This window comes from Filicampus tigris, chromosome 12 (genome assembly GCF_054856515.1).
Source record: "Filicampus tigris isolate MCC_2025a chromosome 12, RoL_Ftig_1.0, whole genome shotgun sequence".
Lineage (NCBI taxonomy): Eukaryota > Metazoa > Chordata > Actinopteri > Syngnathiformes > Syngnathidae > Filicampus > Filicampus tigris.
In genome coordinates, this window is record NC_141228.1 from 23,248,512 (window position 1) to 23,265,299 (window position 16,788).

At 49.9% G+C, this 16,788-nt stretch overlaps 2 protein-coding genes across 2 annotated transcripts; one reads left to right on the forward strand and one right to left on the reverse strand.

Moving 5' to 3' along the window:
• Nucleotides 1-595: 595 nt before the first annotated feature.
• On the forward strand, nucleotides 596-16,362 carry apc2 (APC regulator of WNT signaling pathway 2). Its single transcript, XM_086046544.1, has 14 exons — nucleotides 596-749; nucleotides 2,671-2,840; nucleotides 2,922-3,012; nucleotides 3,776-4,076; nucleotides 4,453-4,561; nucleotides 4,691-4,804; nucleotides 4,885-4,959; nucleotides 7,838-7,921; nucleotides 8,001-8,373; nucleotides 8,811-8,909; nucleotides 8,979-9,118; nucleotides 9,304-9,498; nucleotides 9,577-9,791; nucleotides 9,898-16,362. Exons 2-14 carry the CDS (start codon nucleotides 2,700-2,702, stop codon nucleotides 15,350-15,352), a joined length of 7,392 nt encoding a protein of 2,463 aa, XP_085902670.1. The 5' UTR covers nucleotides 596-749; nucleotides 2,671-2,699; the 3' UTR covers nucleotides 15,353-16,362.
• LOC147139244 (uncharacterized) lies at nucleotides 4,961-7,487 on the reverse strand. Its single transcript, XM_086046549.1, has 4 exons — nucleotides 6,680-7,487; nucleotides 6,209-6,311; nucleotides 5,965-6,139; nucleotides 4,961-5,888 (listed from the first exon to the last, which is right to left on the reverse strand). Exons 1-4 carry the CDS (start codon nucleotides 7,107-7,109, stop codon nucleotides 5,451-5,453), a joined length of 1,146 nt encoding a protein of 381 aa, XP_085902675.1. The 5' UTR covers nucleotides 7,110-7,487; the 3' UTR covers nucleotides 4,961-5,450.
• Nucleotides 16,363-16,788: the final 426 nt, after the last annotated feature.

The following is a 16,788-nucleotide window of genomic DNA, read 5'->3' on the forward strand; positions in this document are numbered from 1 at the left end:
ACCTTCCTCTATCTCCGCCAGTGGTTGTCATTGTAAATGAGAAATGGTTCTCAGCTGACCTATCTGTTGAAAGAGGGACAATGAAAAAAAAAACACCGCAAGTAGGTCTAGATTGTCCCTCCAGTGTAAAACTCAGTTTTGTTTATTATTGATATGCACAATGAAACGGAATAGTAACAAGAACACAATTGTGTAGGTGAGGAAAACAACTCAGATAACCCCCAACCCCCTTCAAAATAAAATCACTAAAAACGGCTAATTGAAACGAAATGAAATGCATCAAAACAAAGAGACAACAAAATGACCGAATTAAACGTTTGTAAAACGTGCCATTTTGAAAAGATGACCCCGTTGAAATCAACTACGCTGTGATGGATTGCGCAAGCCCCGACCCTTGTTCGGGCATCTTCGGCTCTTTCCGGCAAAACGACGCTAGAAAGAAGAAGAAAAAAACAAAAAAAGGTCCTCTGCGTGTCTGGTCTCGGTGATGGTTGAAATCTTTGACTTAACATCCGTTTTAGCCCGGGTTAACGGGACGGCCTTCACCCTGATCATCATCATCGTCATCATCATCATCATCATCATCATCATCATCGTCGTCGTCGTCGTCGTCGTCACCAGATCCCCCGCCCATCCCCGGCTCTCCCCGCATCGTCGTCGTCGTTTGGCTTTTCTTCCATTCTTTCCTGTTCGTCTTGTTGCCTCTTTGTTACGCCGCCGACAGACGAGCACAAGGACAACATTTCAAGGTCAGATGCGCCAAAAGTCTTTCGGCTTGTTCGGCTTGCAAATCCGTTGGATTTGCACGTCTGTATGTTTGGCGCCGAGGGGTAGTGTGTGTGTGTGTGTGTGGGTGTGGGTGGGTGGGGGGTGGGTGCAAGATGGAGGCATGATGACGAGAGATGGAGGGATGGAGGCAGGTGCATGGAAGAAAATGGAGGATGGACAAAGAAAGGATGAGCACGGACAAAGAGAGCAAATATTCTTCCAGAAAATGTGTATTGTTACTGTATTATACATCAAGGTGCTTCTATTGCTGGTTAACCTCGAACATGACCTAGATTTTGCATCCTCCTCGGGGGCATGAGGAGGAGGAGGGCGATGAAGATGTTTTTCGTTTGGCCTTAAAATGAAGCTTTCGAGGATGAATTCCAATGTAGCCTATTATTAGTCTTATTATTAATCACCCACATGAATAATGAAACCAAAATGCCCAGCAGAGAGTGAGCGAGCGAGCAAGCGTATACGTACATACTACGCACGCTTTTATTTTCTGCTCTTCGCTCGTCGCTCTGCATTTATTTGAACTCTTTGCTTGGCAGCTGCTAATTAGCATGGTGGCAGCATGGGCAGGTCACATGATTTCTTTTGATTGGAAGCGAGCCACATCTTTAACTGCTAACCTATGCTAAAATAGGCTAGGCTAACTGCTAACTACTATGAGCAGGCTATATTCCGAGCCACGTCTCTCCGCTAATAAATTCTAGGCTAGGCTAGGCTAATGTCCTGTGCGTATGCGTTGCATTGTTGCCTCTCCTCGCTGGCAGGATGCGGTTGCCGTGGTAACTAGACAGTCTTGGGAGGAGGTGCACGACCACCTTAGCTTAGCAACGGTGCGCACAGATAATGACAGTTTTCTTTCTTTGCAGCGCTAACTAGCACGGCGCTTCACATGATGTCGCCATGTTTTGCCATGCTAATATGAGCTAGCCTTCTAGGCTAACTGCGGATGCAGTTGCCGTGGTAACCAGACAGTCTCTCTGGAGGAGGAGGGGGGCAGAGGGGCGGAGTCAGTCGAGGAAGTTCTTTGTTCACTTTTTGATGCAAACAGATGAAGATGATGAAGATGCTGAAAACAGCAAGTCGCTTGCTGTCAGCACTCAGAAGACCGTCCGCCACTTCCTGTTTGAGGTCGCCACACCCTTGTCTCATGTCAGACGTTTCCATAGCGACTGCACCCTCAGCCACCCCTCACCCACAATTATTGATGTTTCCATCTGCTGCTGTGTTTTGGAACAAAATCACTTTTAGTTATGGATCGACTTTGATGTGGTTTTGACACGATCCTCTGAGGCTCCGCCTCTAGATGTGCCACAGGAACAGCGCCAAACAAAAGTCAATAAATGAGCTGACTTTATTTGGATTTGGAATTAGGACTGCAGCTATAGCAAATAATTATCCAATCCATCATTCTATCGATTATTCCATCGTTTCATCAAATAATCAGATAGAAAATGTATTCTGTTTTTTTCTATGACTTACTTATGAACTGATTCTGCTTGTTTATTTGGCAACGATTGCGCAATATGACATGGGAGGGCGTGATGTACTGGCAAGAGCAACTTCTTGGCGACTGATTAATGCAAACCAGGGACTACTAGTTTGCACTAGTACACTTCTGAGGCGGCTTCAGTTTCAACTAATGGTAGTCGATATTCATAGTGCAGCTGCCTGTAAATAATCATGACATTAAAGTGACTGTTTTTTTTCCCCACCCATTCATGGTAATTCAGTTCCTGGTTTGACCCGTCAGAAAATTGCGCAAAATGTTGATGATGGCTTTCCAAAATCAGTGCAGATGTTTGCAAATGTCTTTTTGGGAAGAAAGCACTGCGCAGTTTGGCTGAGTCAAGTATAATAAGGTAAACTCCTCCCTTGCATCTCCTGCAGGGGGCGCCCCCCTCGGCCCTAGCGTGACCATGGCCAATGCGGCTGCGTCCTATGACCAGCTGGCCCACCAGGTGGCGGCGCTGCGCAAGGAGAACTCCCACCTGAGGAGGGAGCTGGAGGACAACTCCAACCACCTTTGCAAGCTGGAGACCGAGACCTTCGGCATGAAGGTCGCCTTGACCGCTGCAACATCAGGGTTAGGTTGGCCATGACCTGTCAATCATGTTGTTATTGTCTTGGCCACCACACAGGAAGTGCTGAAGCAGCTGCAGTGTAAACTGGAGCAGGAGGCGGGCACTTTGGCGTCGTCGGGACGCAGCGATGTGCTCCACCAACTCAAAGGTTTGTGACATCTGCTTGCTGACCTGATGTCTAATGTCCATTAAACACAAACATAATACAGAGACTTTTTATGCCGTACATGCTGGGCAAACCAAAAATTAGGACAATCTGATAGTCGCACAATGGGGCGGGGCGAAGTGACCACTCTTTCACCTTAGTTCAAACACGCCTACTTTGACTATAAATTATAAAACATTGTTTTGATGAACCTTTTTATGTTTACCAAATCAGCATCAATATTTCTTCATACTGTCAATAACCTATAATGTACACATCAGGAAATGTTTAAATCATGAAAAAAAAAGTGGAAATAGAGGGTGTTTCCAATGTTCAACAAAATCATATGATTTTGTCCAACCAAAGTCTGCTAGTTAACATCAAATCCAAAACACGGTAGAGGCGCTAATGGAAACTAGCTAGCCTGCATATTAGGGTCATTATAAACTTGTGCAGCAACACATACAAACACAGCACACAGTGATAGTCGCAGGCATGAGAACCTCTCTTTGATGTGGGAACAACAACCCCTGTTGGAGTTTAATTTGGGAGCTTTTTCTGCCTCTTGTTGCTGTTATTTAGACAGAAGGTCTCCCAATAGAGCTCAGTGCTGCCCGGCATTGTTGTGGCACAACATGGTACTACACGAGTGGCGCACAACTCACAATGTAGACTTGCCTGTGGTCCAAAAAAAAAAAAGAATTCTTCCACATCTGCAATACGGCGGCCTAACACTGGAATGCTAATGCTAGCTGATGAATTTCAGAATTGCACATGGACCTGACCAACTACTATGAGCTGAAGCATCAAGGTCACCAAGGTCATCAGTTGCGTCTGCTGGCGGACAATCACGGAGGTCCGACGGAGCGAGAAGACCACCTGGCTCCGCCCCCGCCCTCCTGCCACACCTCCTCCTCTTCTTCGGCTCGACCGCCGTCTTGCGGCGATGTTTCCGCCATCTTGTCGCCACATCACTTCCTGGACGGGGCCCCGCCCAAAACGGCCGTCTTCAGCGGGGCGGACGGACGCCTCAGTGACCATCACATGGACGAACTCTACAAGGAGAGGTGAGCGGGCGGCGAGCGGTCTGCTCATGCCGCTTATTCATTTGATTGATTTATTGGAGTTTATATGACATGTCATTTCTTTCTATATTTTTTTTTTATTGAAAGCGCATCCTTGCTGATGCACACTTATTCCACTGACAATTTGGCTGCACACATCACAAAAGCCCAGGTGGTGTGCCGACTTAGACATTTGCTGGTGTTAGCCACCTATCTGACTCCTCCAACGACAAGCAAAAAGAACAAAAATAAACAACTAGCAACTTAGAAGCAGACAACATGTGCAGAATCAGTTTGCCATTGCGTTTGGTATGAAGGAAGAGGAGCTGGTCGCAAGCTACTAATGCTAACCGCTAATAGCACCCTCGTCCCACCGTAGGAACCAACTTTTGGGAGAAATTGACCGCGAGGAGCGAGAGCGCTGCTGGTACTTCAGCCAGCTGGAGGCGCTGTCTCAGAAGCTCACACACCTGCCTCGCATCGACACGGTAATCACACACACGCGCACAGATGCAGATACACAGTAAACGTCTTGATTTCAAACAAACACGCTGGACAATACATGACAAGTACAGGCGAGCCAGGTGTGTGACACGGGCGTGTTGCGTTTGCTGCAGTTTTCCCTGCAGATGGACTTCATTCGCCAGCAGCTGGAGTTCGAAGTTCAGCAGGTGCGCTGCGTCATGGAGGAACGTTTCGGGAGCAGCGAGGAGATGATACACCGCACGCAGGTGGGCAAGCGCAAATGGCACGCGTGCAACCCGCTCAGTCGTCAACCCGCAACAGCTGGACGTGCTCGCTTGTGTTGCAGATGCGTGTTGCTCGTCTGGAGCAGCTGGAGAAAGAACTGCAGGAGACTCAAGGGAGTCAAGAGAGCCAACTGCAGGTGCAACCAAAGCTCTTCTTTCAACCTTCATTTTTATACACACACAAAGATTCATTTTAAACAACTTTTTAGTTTAAAGAAGAAATTCAGATTTGAATTTGTGCTTTGAAAGAGTTGCAGATGCCTTGTTTTTGGCTGTCAAATATATTTCAAAGAAAATGAAAATGAAAGGGAGGATGCTCTTGAACTGTTCGACCTTGTTGATTGATTGATTGATTTATTTATTTATTTTTTTTGGTCTCGACTCGGTCTCTGCTCCCAGAAGTCTTGGTCTTGGTGAGTTCTGGTCTCGGGCAAGTCTTGGTCTGGGATAGTGCGGTCTTGACCACAACACTAAAGGCGGCCATCTGCAGTAACTCGGAATTTGTCTCAATAAAATCTCAGATGTCCTCGTCACAGCCAAGTGTGAGAAGGCAGTTAAGGGTAACAGTGGAAGGTGTAGTCGAGCTTGTGGTAGATGTTTCCCCCGTTTCTGAAATGTGCGTTAGTTTTTAGAGTGAGCAAATCATCTTGAGTCTGGTTTCCCATCCAAGCGTCAGACTGCAGAGAGTGACGGAGGCGTTGTAAGCCCAGAGCCAGAAGGCGGGGTAGAGGGGCTCCGTGAAGGTGGTCTTGAAGGTGTGGATGAGCGTCATGGTGTCGCGAGAGACGCAGTAGAAGGACAAGAAGCCGGCAGCCCAGTCCAGGTGCACGCCCACCCTGTGTGTGAAGGGACGCGGCGTGCAGCGTGCCACCGTCCGGTTGGCGTGGCTCACCGCGTACGCGCTCTCGGAGCATTCCAGACTCCATGAGCGCCGGTTGAGTCCTAGGAGGCAGGCGGCGACGTTCCCGTCCCGCGCCAAGTCGCTGTAGGCTACGCCCACGTCGGCGCCCCCGCCCCATAGGACCTCCCAGTATGCTGCCCCCACCAGACCTTCGCTGCACAGAACCTGAGGACAGAAGAGGAACCTGAAGACGGGAGGGGAAGCTGAAGGCAGGACAGGAGCTTGAGGACAGGACAGAAACCTGAGGACAGGACAGGAAGCGCTGGGGATGCTGGCCGTCTCGCAGCGACGACCAGGCGCGACTCGACTTCCGGTTGCCTTCGCTCAGCCGAAGCTCGTTGTTGGCCGTGTTAGGGTCCAACGTCAGGTAGCAAGCCACCGGACCGCACCAGGAAGTGTCGTTTGCCATCCGCTGCCTGTCAAGCACCATCTTGCGTCAAGTCAAGCGCGTTGCGTCTTGGACACTTGCCTTTTGTCGTGCTCACCCGACGGCGTCCTTCATAGCGTCTGTCAGACCCAACAAAATGTCTGCTGCTTCGTCACGTTGTTCTTGTTGGTTTTCGTGGTCTTGATCGTTCCCCGCAGACTCTTGACGGTCAAAGCCACGGTTCGCACACATACAAGAAACCACGTCCGACGTCACACGTACAGTACTTAGTGTGGCAAGAACTCCAACAGAGCACCACTTGTAAACAAAATCTTGCGTGTCAGTTGAGCAAGGCCCAGCTTTTGAGAAAATGGGCAATGATGATTTTAACCGCAGTGATAATCAGTCATTCAATCAAGTGAACATTTAGGACATTTGCCCTGTTGTCTCAATGGCTCCGGCTTGCTCACATGACACCTTTGGGGTTGGTTCACTAGCAGTGACCACACGAAAGCTTTTGCCACTCAGGAGAACGTGTGACATCACTGCAAGCGCCCTGCGCAAATTGAAGACTGAAGTCGGCACTTACCTGCGCACAAGCCCCGCCGCCTCAAAGCCGCGTGACTTCCTTTTACGGTCCCCTCGGAGACCTTTTGACTCTTAGCGCGTGTGTTTTGCCCCTCAGCCGATGATGCCTTACTCTGGCATTCTGCTAAAAATTCCACCTCCCCACCCCTCCCGTCTTTTATTCTGAAAACACCGGACACGTCCTCCTTGAACTGATTCAAGTCATCTCTCAGCAGAGTGAGAGCGTTTCTGTCATCTTGGGTGCTCCTGGTGTCTTTGAAGGCCTTCAGGAAGTCCTTCTTCAGGTGGTTCAGGTCTTCCCCGAAGATGCGCAAAGCAGGACTGGAGCTTCTGCCCCGCTTCTGAGGCATCCCGGACCGCACGTCCCGCTCGGAGGGTTCTTGTCTTTCCGCTTCCTTCCAATCGTCTGCTGCGGCCTCGTCGAGACTCATTGCCACTCTGTCGCCTTCCTACTTCCTGTTGGCGGGCGTCACAGCTGGAAGTGACATCACGGATGGAAAATGACTAGAAGGAGCGTTTGGGTTTATGTTGAAGCGTGAGAGTGTGCTGCTGCTCCCACGCCCTTGCGTCCTCACGTCTGCATTGAAACACTTTCGCTTCTTCTCAAGCGAGATTCTGGTTCCACTTGTTTGGCTTCATTTCTGCAGGAGGATGATTGGCATGCTTCGAACAACACGCACACACACACAGGTAGACACACGCACGTTCACCCCTACATGCTCAAATACACACGCGTGCACAGAAAGACACACTGACTCACATGCATGTAGACGCAGACAAAGACAAAAAACACACATACACATAGCTGACATGTTCCGAATGTCGTGACTACTTTGTCTCCGCTCGTACTTTCTGTGGTGTTGAATTGTGACTGGTCGCCGTGGAGACCTGCTGGCCTGTAATTGGATGTTTGCAGGCTACTCTCGTCGAATGCTAAGGAGTCAGCGTCTTCGTTAGTATCGCTCACTTCCCGTTTGCCGGCTGTCTGTCACCGACATGGTTACTCTCCACCTTGGGGAAAAAAAAAACTCGACTGCCTGTGCATGTTGTGCATATACACTTGACAACACATGCACTCCAATAAAAACATCGAAGTCATTGTCTTCTATTTGGTGTGTGTGCGTGCGTGTGCGTGTTGTGTGTGTGTGTGTGTGTGCAGTTGCTGGGCGCAGAGAGGCCTCCTGCCGGAGAAGCAGAGAGCAACACGTCAGCAGGCACAGATGGGGCAACAGACGGCAGCAAGGTAGCCAATCAGCTTTGCGTTAGCGCTCTCATGACAGGAAGCGTTTGGACACGTTGCGAATGGCGACTGTCCCCCGCAGATGGAGATGGTCTTCTGGCTGCTGTCCATGCTGGCCAACAGAGACAAGGAAGAGATGTCCCGGACCTTGCTGGCCCTCTCCAGCTCCCAGGACAGCTGCATCGCTATGAGGAAGTCAGGCTGCGTTCCCCTGCTGGTCCAGATCCTCCACGAAGAGGCCGGCGGGCCGGGGGAGGCGTGCTGCAGCCGCGAGGCCAAGTCCAGAGCCAGCGCCGCCCTGCACAACATCATCTACTCCCAGCAGGACGAGGGTCAGGCCCGCCGGGAGATGAGAGTTCTGCACATGCTGGAGCAGGTCCGAACTTACTGCGACAGCGGCTGGGACTGGATGGAGAACCACACAGAGACCCGTCCCGCTCCAACCAGAATCACCCGTGAGTACCTTTCAACGAGATCTGCCGTCCCCATAAAGAACACATAGGAATGACATTAAGCCCAAAGGCCGTATGACGTCAAAACCGCAAAGGGTCAGGTTCCCTTGAAATTCTGAAGGGAGACCTTCTGGACGAGTTGAATCCACTAGACCAGTGAGTCGTCCGAGAACATCAGGCGTGCCTCAGGCAATATCCAATTGAAATGACTTTGTCAAAAGATTCTTTAATGACTACAAATGGTGAATACTGCATTTGTTCCTATACCAGCGACATACTGTATGTATAGTCACAGGCAGAACAATCAACTACTCTTGGTGGCTACATGGCAGAAGCTATATAATTATCCACTTTTTGTGACATTTTTGTTTGGTGGCGTGCCGTGAGATTTTTGTCCGCTAGACAAGCCAAAGCGCTTCAATTTGTCTTGTTCTCGTCAGATATCCCCGAACCCGTAGACCCTCAGATCTGTCAGGCCACGTGCGCCATCATGAAGCTTTCCTTTGAAGAAGAATTCCGCCGTGCGATGAACGAATTAGGTGGGTGAAGCACTCAGACAAAGCCGAATGTTCTGGATCAGCTTCTGAGAGCCTCGCGCTGCCCTCCAGGTGGTCTGCAGGTGGTGGCAGATCTGATCCACTTGGACCAGCAAATGTACGGCATGCAGAACGACCCCATCAACATGGCGCTACGGCGCTACGCTGGAATGGCCTTGACCAACCTCACCTTTGGAGATGTTGTCAACAAGGTGGGGGCTACAGAGCACTTAGCCCACATGCGTCCTAAGCTAAAGTAATACACGCTGCTTAGCAACATGCTTGCAAACAGGACATATCATCGACTGATGTCGATTGATGAAGGAGGCTGTGATACAGTAGCTGTTTTCTTGTTTCTGACACATAGTCATCAGTTCTTCATTGCTCCCCCCCACAGGCCACTCTTTGCTCGAGGAAAAGTTGCCTGCAAGCTCTAGTCGCCCAGTTAGCCTCAGACAGCGAGGAGCTCCACCAGGTGGTCTCCAGCATTTTGAGGAACTTGTCCTGGCGGGCCGACATCAGCAGCAAGCGTGTCTTGAGAGACATCGGCTGCGTGTCTGCCCTGATGACGTGCGCCCTGCAGGCCACCAAGGTGAGGACCCATCGGACTTGGACATCACACCAGAGCTGTTTTTAGAATATCTGTTTCACTCTCTTTCCTGTTTACTAGGAGTCAACTTTGAAGAGTCTGCTGAGTGCACTGTGGAATCTGTCGGCCCACAGCTTGGACAACAAGGAGGCGGTGTGTGCGGTGGATGGCGCCCTGGGCTTTCTGGTTAGCACGCTGACGTACCGCTGTCAGACTAACTCGCTCGCCATCATCGAGAGTGGCGGCGGGATCTTGAGAAATGTGTCCAGTCTGGTGGCCTCGCGAGAAGACTACAGGTGTGTATGTCGGGTCATGTTGTCCTGATTATCTTGCCGGTGTAGAGCGAGACACATAATCCGAGGTCTCCGCTCACAATGTGATTTGATGCTTCTCTTTCCTCAGGCAAGTATTGCGAGACCACAACTGCCTCCAGACTCTGCTGCAACACCTGCGCTCGCACAGCTTGACAATAGTCAGCAACGCTTGCGGAACACTTTGGAACCTCTCGGCCCGAAGCCCAAAGGACCAGGAGCTGCTATGGGATCTGGGTGCAGTGAGCACGCTACGCAATCTTATCCACTCCAAACACAAGATGATCGCCATGGGCAGCGCCGCAGCTTTGAGGAACCTGCTGAACAATCGACCCCCAAAGTACAAGGATGCTTCGGTGCTCTCGCCGGGGTCGTGTGTGCCTTCGCTTTACATGAGGAAGCAGAGGGCGTTGGAGGCCGAGCTGGATGCCAAACACCTGGCTGAGACTTTTGACACGCTGGACAAACGGAGTCCGAAGCACTTGAGTTTCAATAAGCAGCTGCGCCACATTGAAAGTCTGGCCAAGGATTATGCGTCTGATTCTGGCTGTTTTGATGACGAAGAGGCTCCCAACGTCTCCTGCAGTCTGGACACTGGAAGTTTCTCCATGCTGTCCACGTATCTCAACAACTCCAACTTGCAACAAAACCGTAAGCAGGACAGTGAGCCCGAGCGGGACCTGGACCCGCCCCAAATGGACCAGAGACAACCAGCACCCGATGATGCCATGTCCGCTGCTGCTGAGAAGCTGGCAAAGAAGATCACCAATACAGTTGCTAAGATTGACAGATTAGTGGAGGACATCACCATGCACACTTCCTCCGAGGACAGCTTTAGCCTCAGCTCTGAAGACCACCTGGCAGACTGGCCCTACGGATTGAACGAGCTAAACGAGAGTCGCGCTAAGTCGTCCTCCCCCTGCCGTCTCTCAGATACAAGTAGCTTGGCCCATCGAGAACGCCTCAGCAGGGCACATGCGTTACTTCGCCTGAAAAGCACTCATACAAGTGTATCCACCGACAGCTTGAACAGTGGCAGCACCAGCGACGGCTACTGTGGCAGTAAAGACCAAGTCAGACCCGCCCCCAAAGCTCGGATCCTCCAAAAACGACCCAACCAGCTGGATCTGAAGGTGGCTCACCAAGAGCACCACAGTATGCAACCTGCGCTCTTGACTCAGACTACCCAGCAAGATATTCCAGAGAGAGATTCCGTGGACAACAAAGACAAAATAGCTTTGGAACTCCTCGATTTAGAGGCAGAAAAGAATCAGGACCCACCGGTGCAAACACCTGTGAGTGTGTCCACAAAAGTCTCTTCTGACGTCAGCATGGCCTCCATAAAACTTTCTCCTTCATATCAGCAGATTCCGCTCATTCAGAGTGTTGCTAAATTTGGCGTGGCAAAGACGTCAATCAACGTTCAGGCTGCTGAAGGCATGAGGAGGCAAGCCTGGGTGCCCACTGCCATGACTGGAGGCAGCATTACCAAGTTTTCGCCAATGGCATCCAGCAGGAGTCCAACCATCGGCACAATGGAGACAGTCCAGAAATACTCCGTGGAGAACACGCCTATCTGCTTTTCTCGGTGCAGCTCCTTATCCTCGCTGTCTTCTGGGGATGGAGCACTGGATGGACAAAGTGAAAACGAGCTGGACAGTGACTCCTCACTTGAAATTATTGAAGTGGAAGATACAGAAGATATCCAGAGGGCCGAGGAGGATGAGACCTTAGAGGATCTGAGTGACAGCCAGCTGCTCATGACCGACTCCAAAACCTTTCCAAGCAAAGAGACCGATCCCATCACAATTCCGTGTCCGGCCAAAAGAGAAAAGGTCTTTCTTCGGGAATCCTCACCAACAGCACTCGAAGACAGATCACCGTCCAGTTCTTCTGAGAACTACATCCACGAGACTCCTCTGGTCATGAGTCGCTGTAGTTCAGTCAGTTCCCTGGGCAGTTTTGAGTCTCCGTCCATTGCAAGCTCCATCCAAAGTGATCCCTGCAGCGAGATGATCGATGGAACCATCAGCCCCAGCGATCTTCCGGACAGCCCCGGGCAAACAATGCCTCCCAGTCGAAGCAAGACTCCTTGTTGTGTGGAGTCCAATGGAGGAGAAGCGCAGACGGTAGGTTCGGCCGGTCCGTGGGAAAACAGTTTGCGAAAGTTAATGGAGGTCAGCGACTCCAAAGACAGGTTTAACATTCCCCCCGATTTGGACACAATGATCTACTTCACCGTGGAGAAGCCCACAGAGAATTTCTCCTGTGCATCCAGCCTGAGTGCTTTGCCTCTTCATGAGCACTACATTGAGAAAGACGTCGAGCTGAAACTGACGCCACTCCTCCAGCAAAGTGACAGGAACCTGGCTCTCCAAGACGAAAATGACCAGGGTCTGGACCACGGTGAGAGATACAGTGAAGGCAACTCTGACGATGACATAGAGATCCTGAAGGAATGCATCAATTCTGCAATGCCGTCCAAATTCAGGAGGGTCAGACCTTCCTTGATGACCAACATTCCCCCTCATTTCCTGAGTTCCCCAAAAGCTTTGCATCTTCCCGTTTACATGATGCTTCCAAATGGCAAAACACAGCTGTATCCCGGGAGGAGAATTGTCATCCCGCAGAAGGACGTCAAGTTTGATGATTCATCCATAACTGACTCAGCTGACGGGACTCCAGTCAACTTCTCCAGCACAACTTCACTGAGTGACGAAACTCTTCAGTACCCAGTGAAGGACTGCCCTGCTCGGCCCCTTTCCAAGCAAAGAATACTTGATGAGGAGGCAAAGAGGATTGAAGACTTGAGACTCTTCTCCCACTTCCACAAACCACACAAAGTGAACTACCCGCCCGTGATTCCCGCAGGACGCACAAGCAAACATGTCATTCCCACTCAGAAGGTTCTGATGCAGAGCAAGGAAGTGGCTGACAGAGTCGCCAGCCAGAGGAATCGTGAGCATTCTCCCAGCCAACAGAAAAAGATGAAATGCCAGGGTGCTGCTGGGAAGCTGCAGTTACCCATTATAAAACCCAAGCCAGAAAGTGGCACTAATCAAAAGAGAAACACAGCGCAAATGCCACATTCTTTAGAGGAGACCAAACATTCATATGAGGACAAAACCAAACTTTCCAACAGAAACCACGTGAGGGAAGCCAGCAGGAATTCTCTGTCACGAAGCATGACCAACATCGGCAGGACTTCTACTTCTCAAGCAAAGCCCAGAGGCTTTCACAGGATAAAGCAGAACTTGATGAAGGATGACTCCCCAGCTTGTCACTCGCTCAGCTCCTCACTGAGTTCCCTGAGTGACGCAGAGTTTGAGGATCACAGATCCAAAGCTCAACAGATTTGGTACAAGAACAGACACAACAAAAGCCTGAATATGATCCAGCAAGCCAAGTCCTTGACCATCCACAGCCAGTTTGATGAGCAAAGCTCTCCGAGTTCTGTCAGCATGGACTCAGAGGACGACCTCCTTCAGAAGTGCATAACTTCTGCAATGCCCAAACAGAGACGGAAGATGGCCGCCAGGAAGAAGAAAGCGGAGAACAACCAAAAACAAGTGCAGAAGGCCTCGGAGGGCTGGAATATAGATGAGGACAGTGATGACCCGGCATGGGATGAAGACTCAGACCTGAACAGTGTGGAATGGAGAGCCATTCAAGAAGGTGCAAATGCTGTCGTGACTGGACTTCAGGCAGCAAAGTCTCAAGAACTCTCTTCTGAAGAAAGTGAGTCTGTTTTGTCGTTTATGTCGACATCCAGCTTTACCCCCAAGGAGAAGAAATTTGCTAAAGACAAAAAGGCCAACAAGCCTCTGGACTTCGCTCAGCGCAAGCCAGTACCCAACTTGCCAGTGGTTTTCAGAGGCAGAACAGTCATCTACACGCCGATAAAAGAGACCGCCCCGTCACAAATACCTCCACCCAGGAAAGTATCCACCAAAACAGATGCTCCAAAGAACCCAGAACTGGCTCAGCACAGATCAAAGAGCCTTCATCGATTAGGAAGACCAAAGGACATGGAGCTGTATTTGCCAAAAAGGAGCTCTACCCCACCTCCAAGGATACCAAAGAGTTCTTCATCCGGATCATCACAAAGTTCTACACCATCCAAACATTCTCAGAAGCAGCTTATATCGCCAACTCAGACAACAAGCAGGCCTATTCAGAAAAAGAATGGCACACCATCAAGCAGCCCACCGGCTAGTAGCCCTCCTGAAAGAAAGGGACGCTCTCCTGTGGTTAACAAATTTGAAAAATCACCACCACCTAAAACCCAGAAGTCACCAGTAAGAATTCCTTTCATGCAGAATTCTGTAAGGCCGGCCAGACCTCTTTCCCCTCTGGTCACCAACCAGGCTACAGGTAGACAAAATCAAGTCAGTGGGAAACGAGTCCTTCCTGCTAACCGACCTGACCTAGTCAGGATGACATCCGCCCATTCTAGTGGTGGCGAGTCAGACTCTAACGGATTCTTGAGACAACTGACATTCATCAAGGACTCAAAGAGTGGACTAAAACGTGACTGCACACCACGTGTCCGCTTGCCCCGATCACAGAATGGTTCCCCCCACCGGGCGGTTCCTGGGGCTTCAGCAGTCTTCCTTTGCTCATCACGCTGCCAGGAGCTGAAGGTGGCTGCCCAGCTCCCAAGGAAGATAACAGGAAAAAGTGCAGGACAAGCACAGCAAGTCCAGAGACCTCAGCCGGGACTTCAGCTACAGGCCACAAGCACAACCAGGGTGACCTCCAAAGAACGGGACCTGTCCGGAAGATATCCATCCAGGAGAACCAGCTCGGAAAGTCCCAACAGGGCAGCGCAACGAAATGCTCCAGGCAGAGTTTGGGGAGCGAGACAGCAACAGGACAAAGAAACAATGAAACGGCACGCTTCATCTCCGAGTATAAACATCCTGAGCCGGGTGACCAGTCGTTCTTCCCTCCGTTCGTCATCCTCCGATTCAAGCGGACGAGCTAAAAGCGAGGATGATACAAAGAAGAAAAGTCAGAGATCCCGTCTGAATGACAGGGTCACCTGGAGGAGGATCAGGGATGAAGACGTACCTCAGATCTTGAAAAGTACTCTGCCGGCCAACGCGTTACCTCTGGTGCCTTCACCTGACGGGGCAAAGCCGCCGCTGGCTCTTCCGGGGAAGCTGCCGACTATTCTTCTGGCCTCCCGCAGTGTGAGCGACGCTACGGTTCAGACAGAAGATTTCCCCAACACCAAGATCAACTCCAGCACCTCTCCCACTGCAGAGTCAGCGGCAGCGATTTTGGAAGATGCGTCGGGACGAGTGCTACTCAGGAAATTTAGCACCACCTCCGGGAACTTTCAAGATGGAGAGTTAGACAGCACCGCCTCAACCGGAAAACCAGACGGGCACATGGGCGGAGCCGTGCATTTCCGCCAAGGATCTCCAAGCAAGGCGGCCAGAGTTTCTCCATTCAACTACGTCCCCAGTCCCATGGCGGCCCTGCAAGAGGCCCAGGGCATGGTGGCCGACCACAAGACTGACAGCAGATGCCAGTCATAGATGATTGACGAAAGACATTTAGGAGAGTCCTGGACCTGACTTCACCTCGCCTTCAGATCTTTTGCTTCTACAGTCCACCGCATCTCAGCTCGAACAACCACCATCTCCATGCTACCAGAGGTATTTAGCAGCCTGGGGCTTTTAGTCACCCCCCACCCATGAACATTTTGTACTTGTTTTTCTATTTGTAGAATAATCGTGGTTCGTTAGAAAAGTTGTGAATACATTGCAGAAGAAAGCAGCACAGTATGCAAACCTTTGAAGGGGTGGGGCCGAACGTGGCCAACTCCTCACACAGCAGATGCCATCAAACAGTCTTCGCACTGTGTTCGTCAACCATTAGCGACATGCTGTGGGCTAACAGCTAACACACACAATGATTTAGTATTTGCGCAAAAGCATTGTCATATTAGTAGTTGATTGATAGGAGCTGATTATTGCAGCCTTGACTGTGTCCCTATAATTAGGTCTGTAAATAATAATAATAATACAGTATTAAACAAGACAATGTGCTGATGCATTGCCTGATGATGACGTGAAGGGATGAAATTGGCTCAAGTGTTTCCGACCGTGTACATTTAGCGTGAAGGATTCCACCAATCAGCTTGTTCCAGGTCAGTCCCTGAAGGACATCAAGAATATGTCTTCCTCGTACAAGCTGCTCATGTTTGTATGTTTTTATGTGTTGAACATGTGACACACATCACATTCACGTCTTGTTGCCATGTCTCTCCCGCTCGTGTGTTAGCATTAGCAGCTGCAGCTAACCAGTTTGTCCTGTTTCTTTTCAATTCAACGGCTTACATTTCTTTTTGCTCAACAAGAAGATGAGAGAAAGCGTGTCGGACATTGTTGTTGCAAGAAGACCTCATCAAAGCGCAACTTAAAAGCTGGACTTAAAAGGATGACATTGACAAGTTGCGTGAGCGTGTGAAATAGGCAGACCGCTGATGTCATTATTTGTCATGTATTCACCCAATAAAAAGTCATCAGCGTACGCCTAACTACAATTACTGGATGCAGCATGTACTCTTTTTTGCATGTAACTCTTTACCAAAGCATTAGGCTCGCCATATAATGTATTTTGCTCACAGGACCCACCTCTTTTTTTTATTTGCAAGAATCCATTGTATGTGCGGCTACTAGTCAACACGGTAATCCGACTAGTTATTAACAGGCTATTGTGTTCGTCGAATAAGAATTGACTCGATTAATAAATGAACTTTTATCTAGCTCAGGGGGCCGCCATGTTGGACAATATCGCCCTCTGCTGTTGACCAAAATTTTCGTCACAACTCCTCTCATGCTGGCATTGCTAATGTCACGTGACATACATTTGGACAATTTGAAGTTAGACAAGGTCTGTATATGATTCATCCATTATCAAAAGAGTTGTTGATTAATTTGATAATCAATTGGTTGTTGCTGAATATTTG

Bases quoted from the DNA above. Each gene is read 5' to 3' on its own strand.
- apc2 (XM_086046544.1), top strand. From the start codon at position 2,700: ATGGCCAATGCGGCTGCGTCCTATGACCAGCTGGCCCACCAGGTGGCG. The intron at 2,841-2,921 runs GTCGCCTTGACC...GCCACCACACAG, and splicing joins CCGAGACCTTCGGCATGAAG to GAAGTGCTGAAGCAGCTGCA. The intron at 3,013-3,775 runs GTTTGTGACATC...GATGAATTTCAG, and splicing joins TGTGCTCCACCAACTCAAAG to AATTGCACATGGACCTGACC.
- LOC147139244 (XM_086046549.1), bottom strand. From the start codon at position 7,109: ATGAGTCTCGACGAGGCCGCAGCAGACGATTGGAAGGAAGCGGAAAGA. The intron at 6,140-6,208 runs GTGAGCACGACA...GGTGCTTGACAG, and splicing joins GCTATGAAGGACGCCGTCGG to GCAGCGGATGGCAAACGACA. The intron at 5,889-5,964 runs GTTTCTGTCCTG...TTCTGTCCTCAG, and splicing joins GCTTCCTGTCCTGTCCTCAG to GTTCTGTGCAGCGAAGGTCT.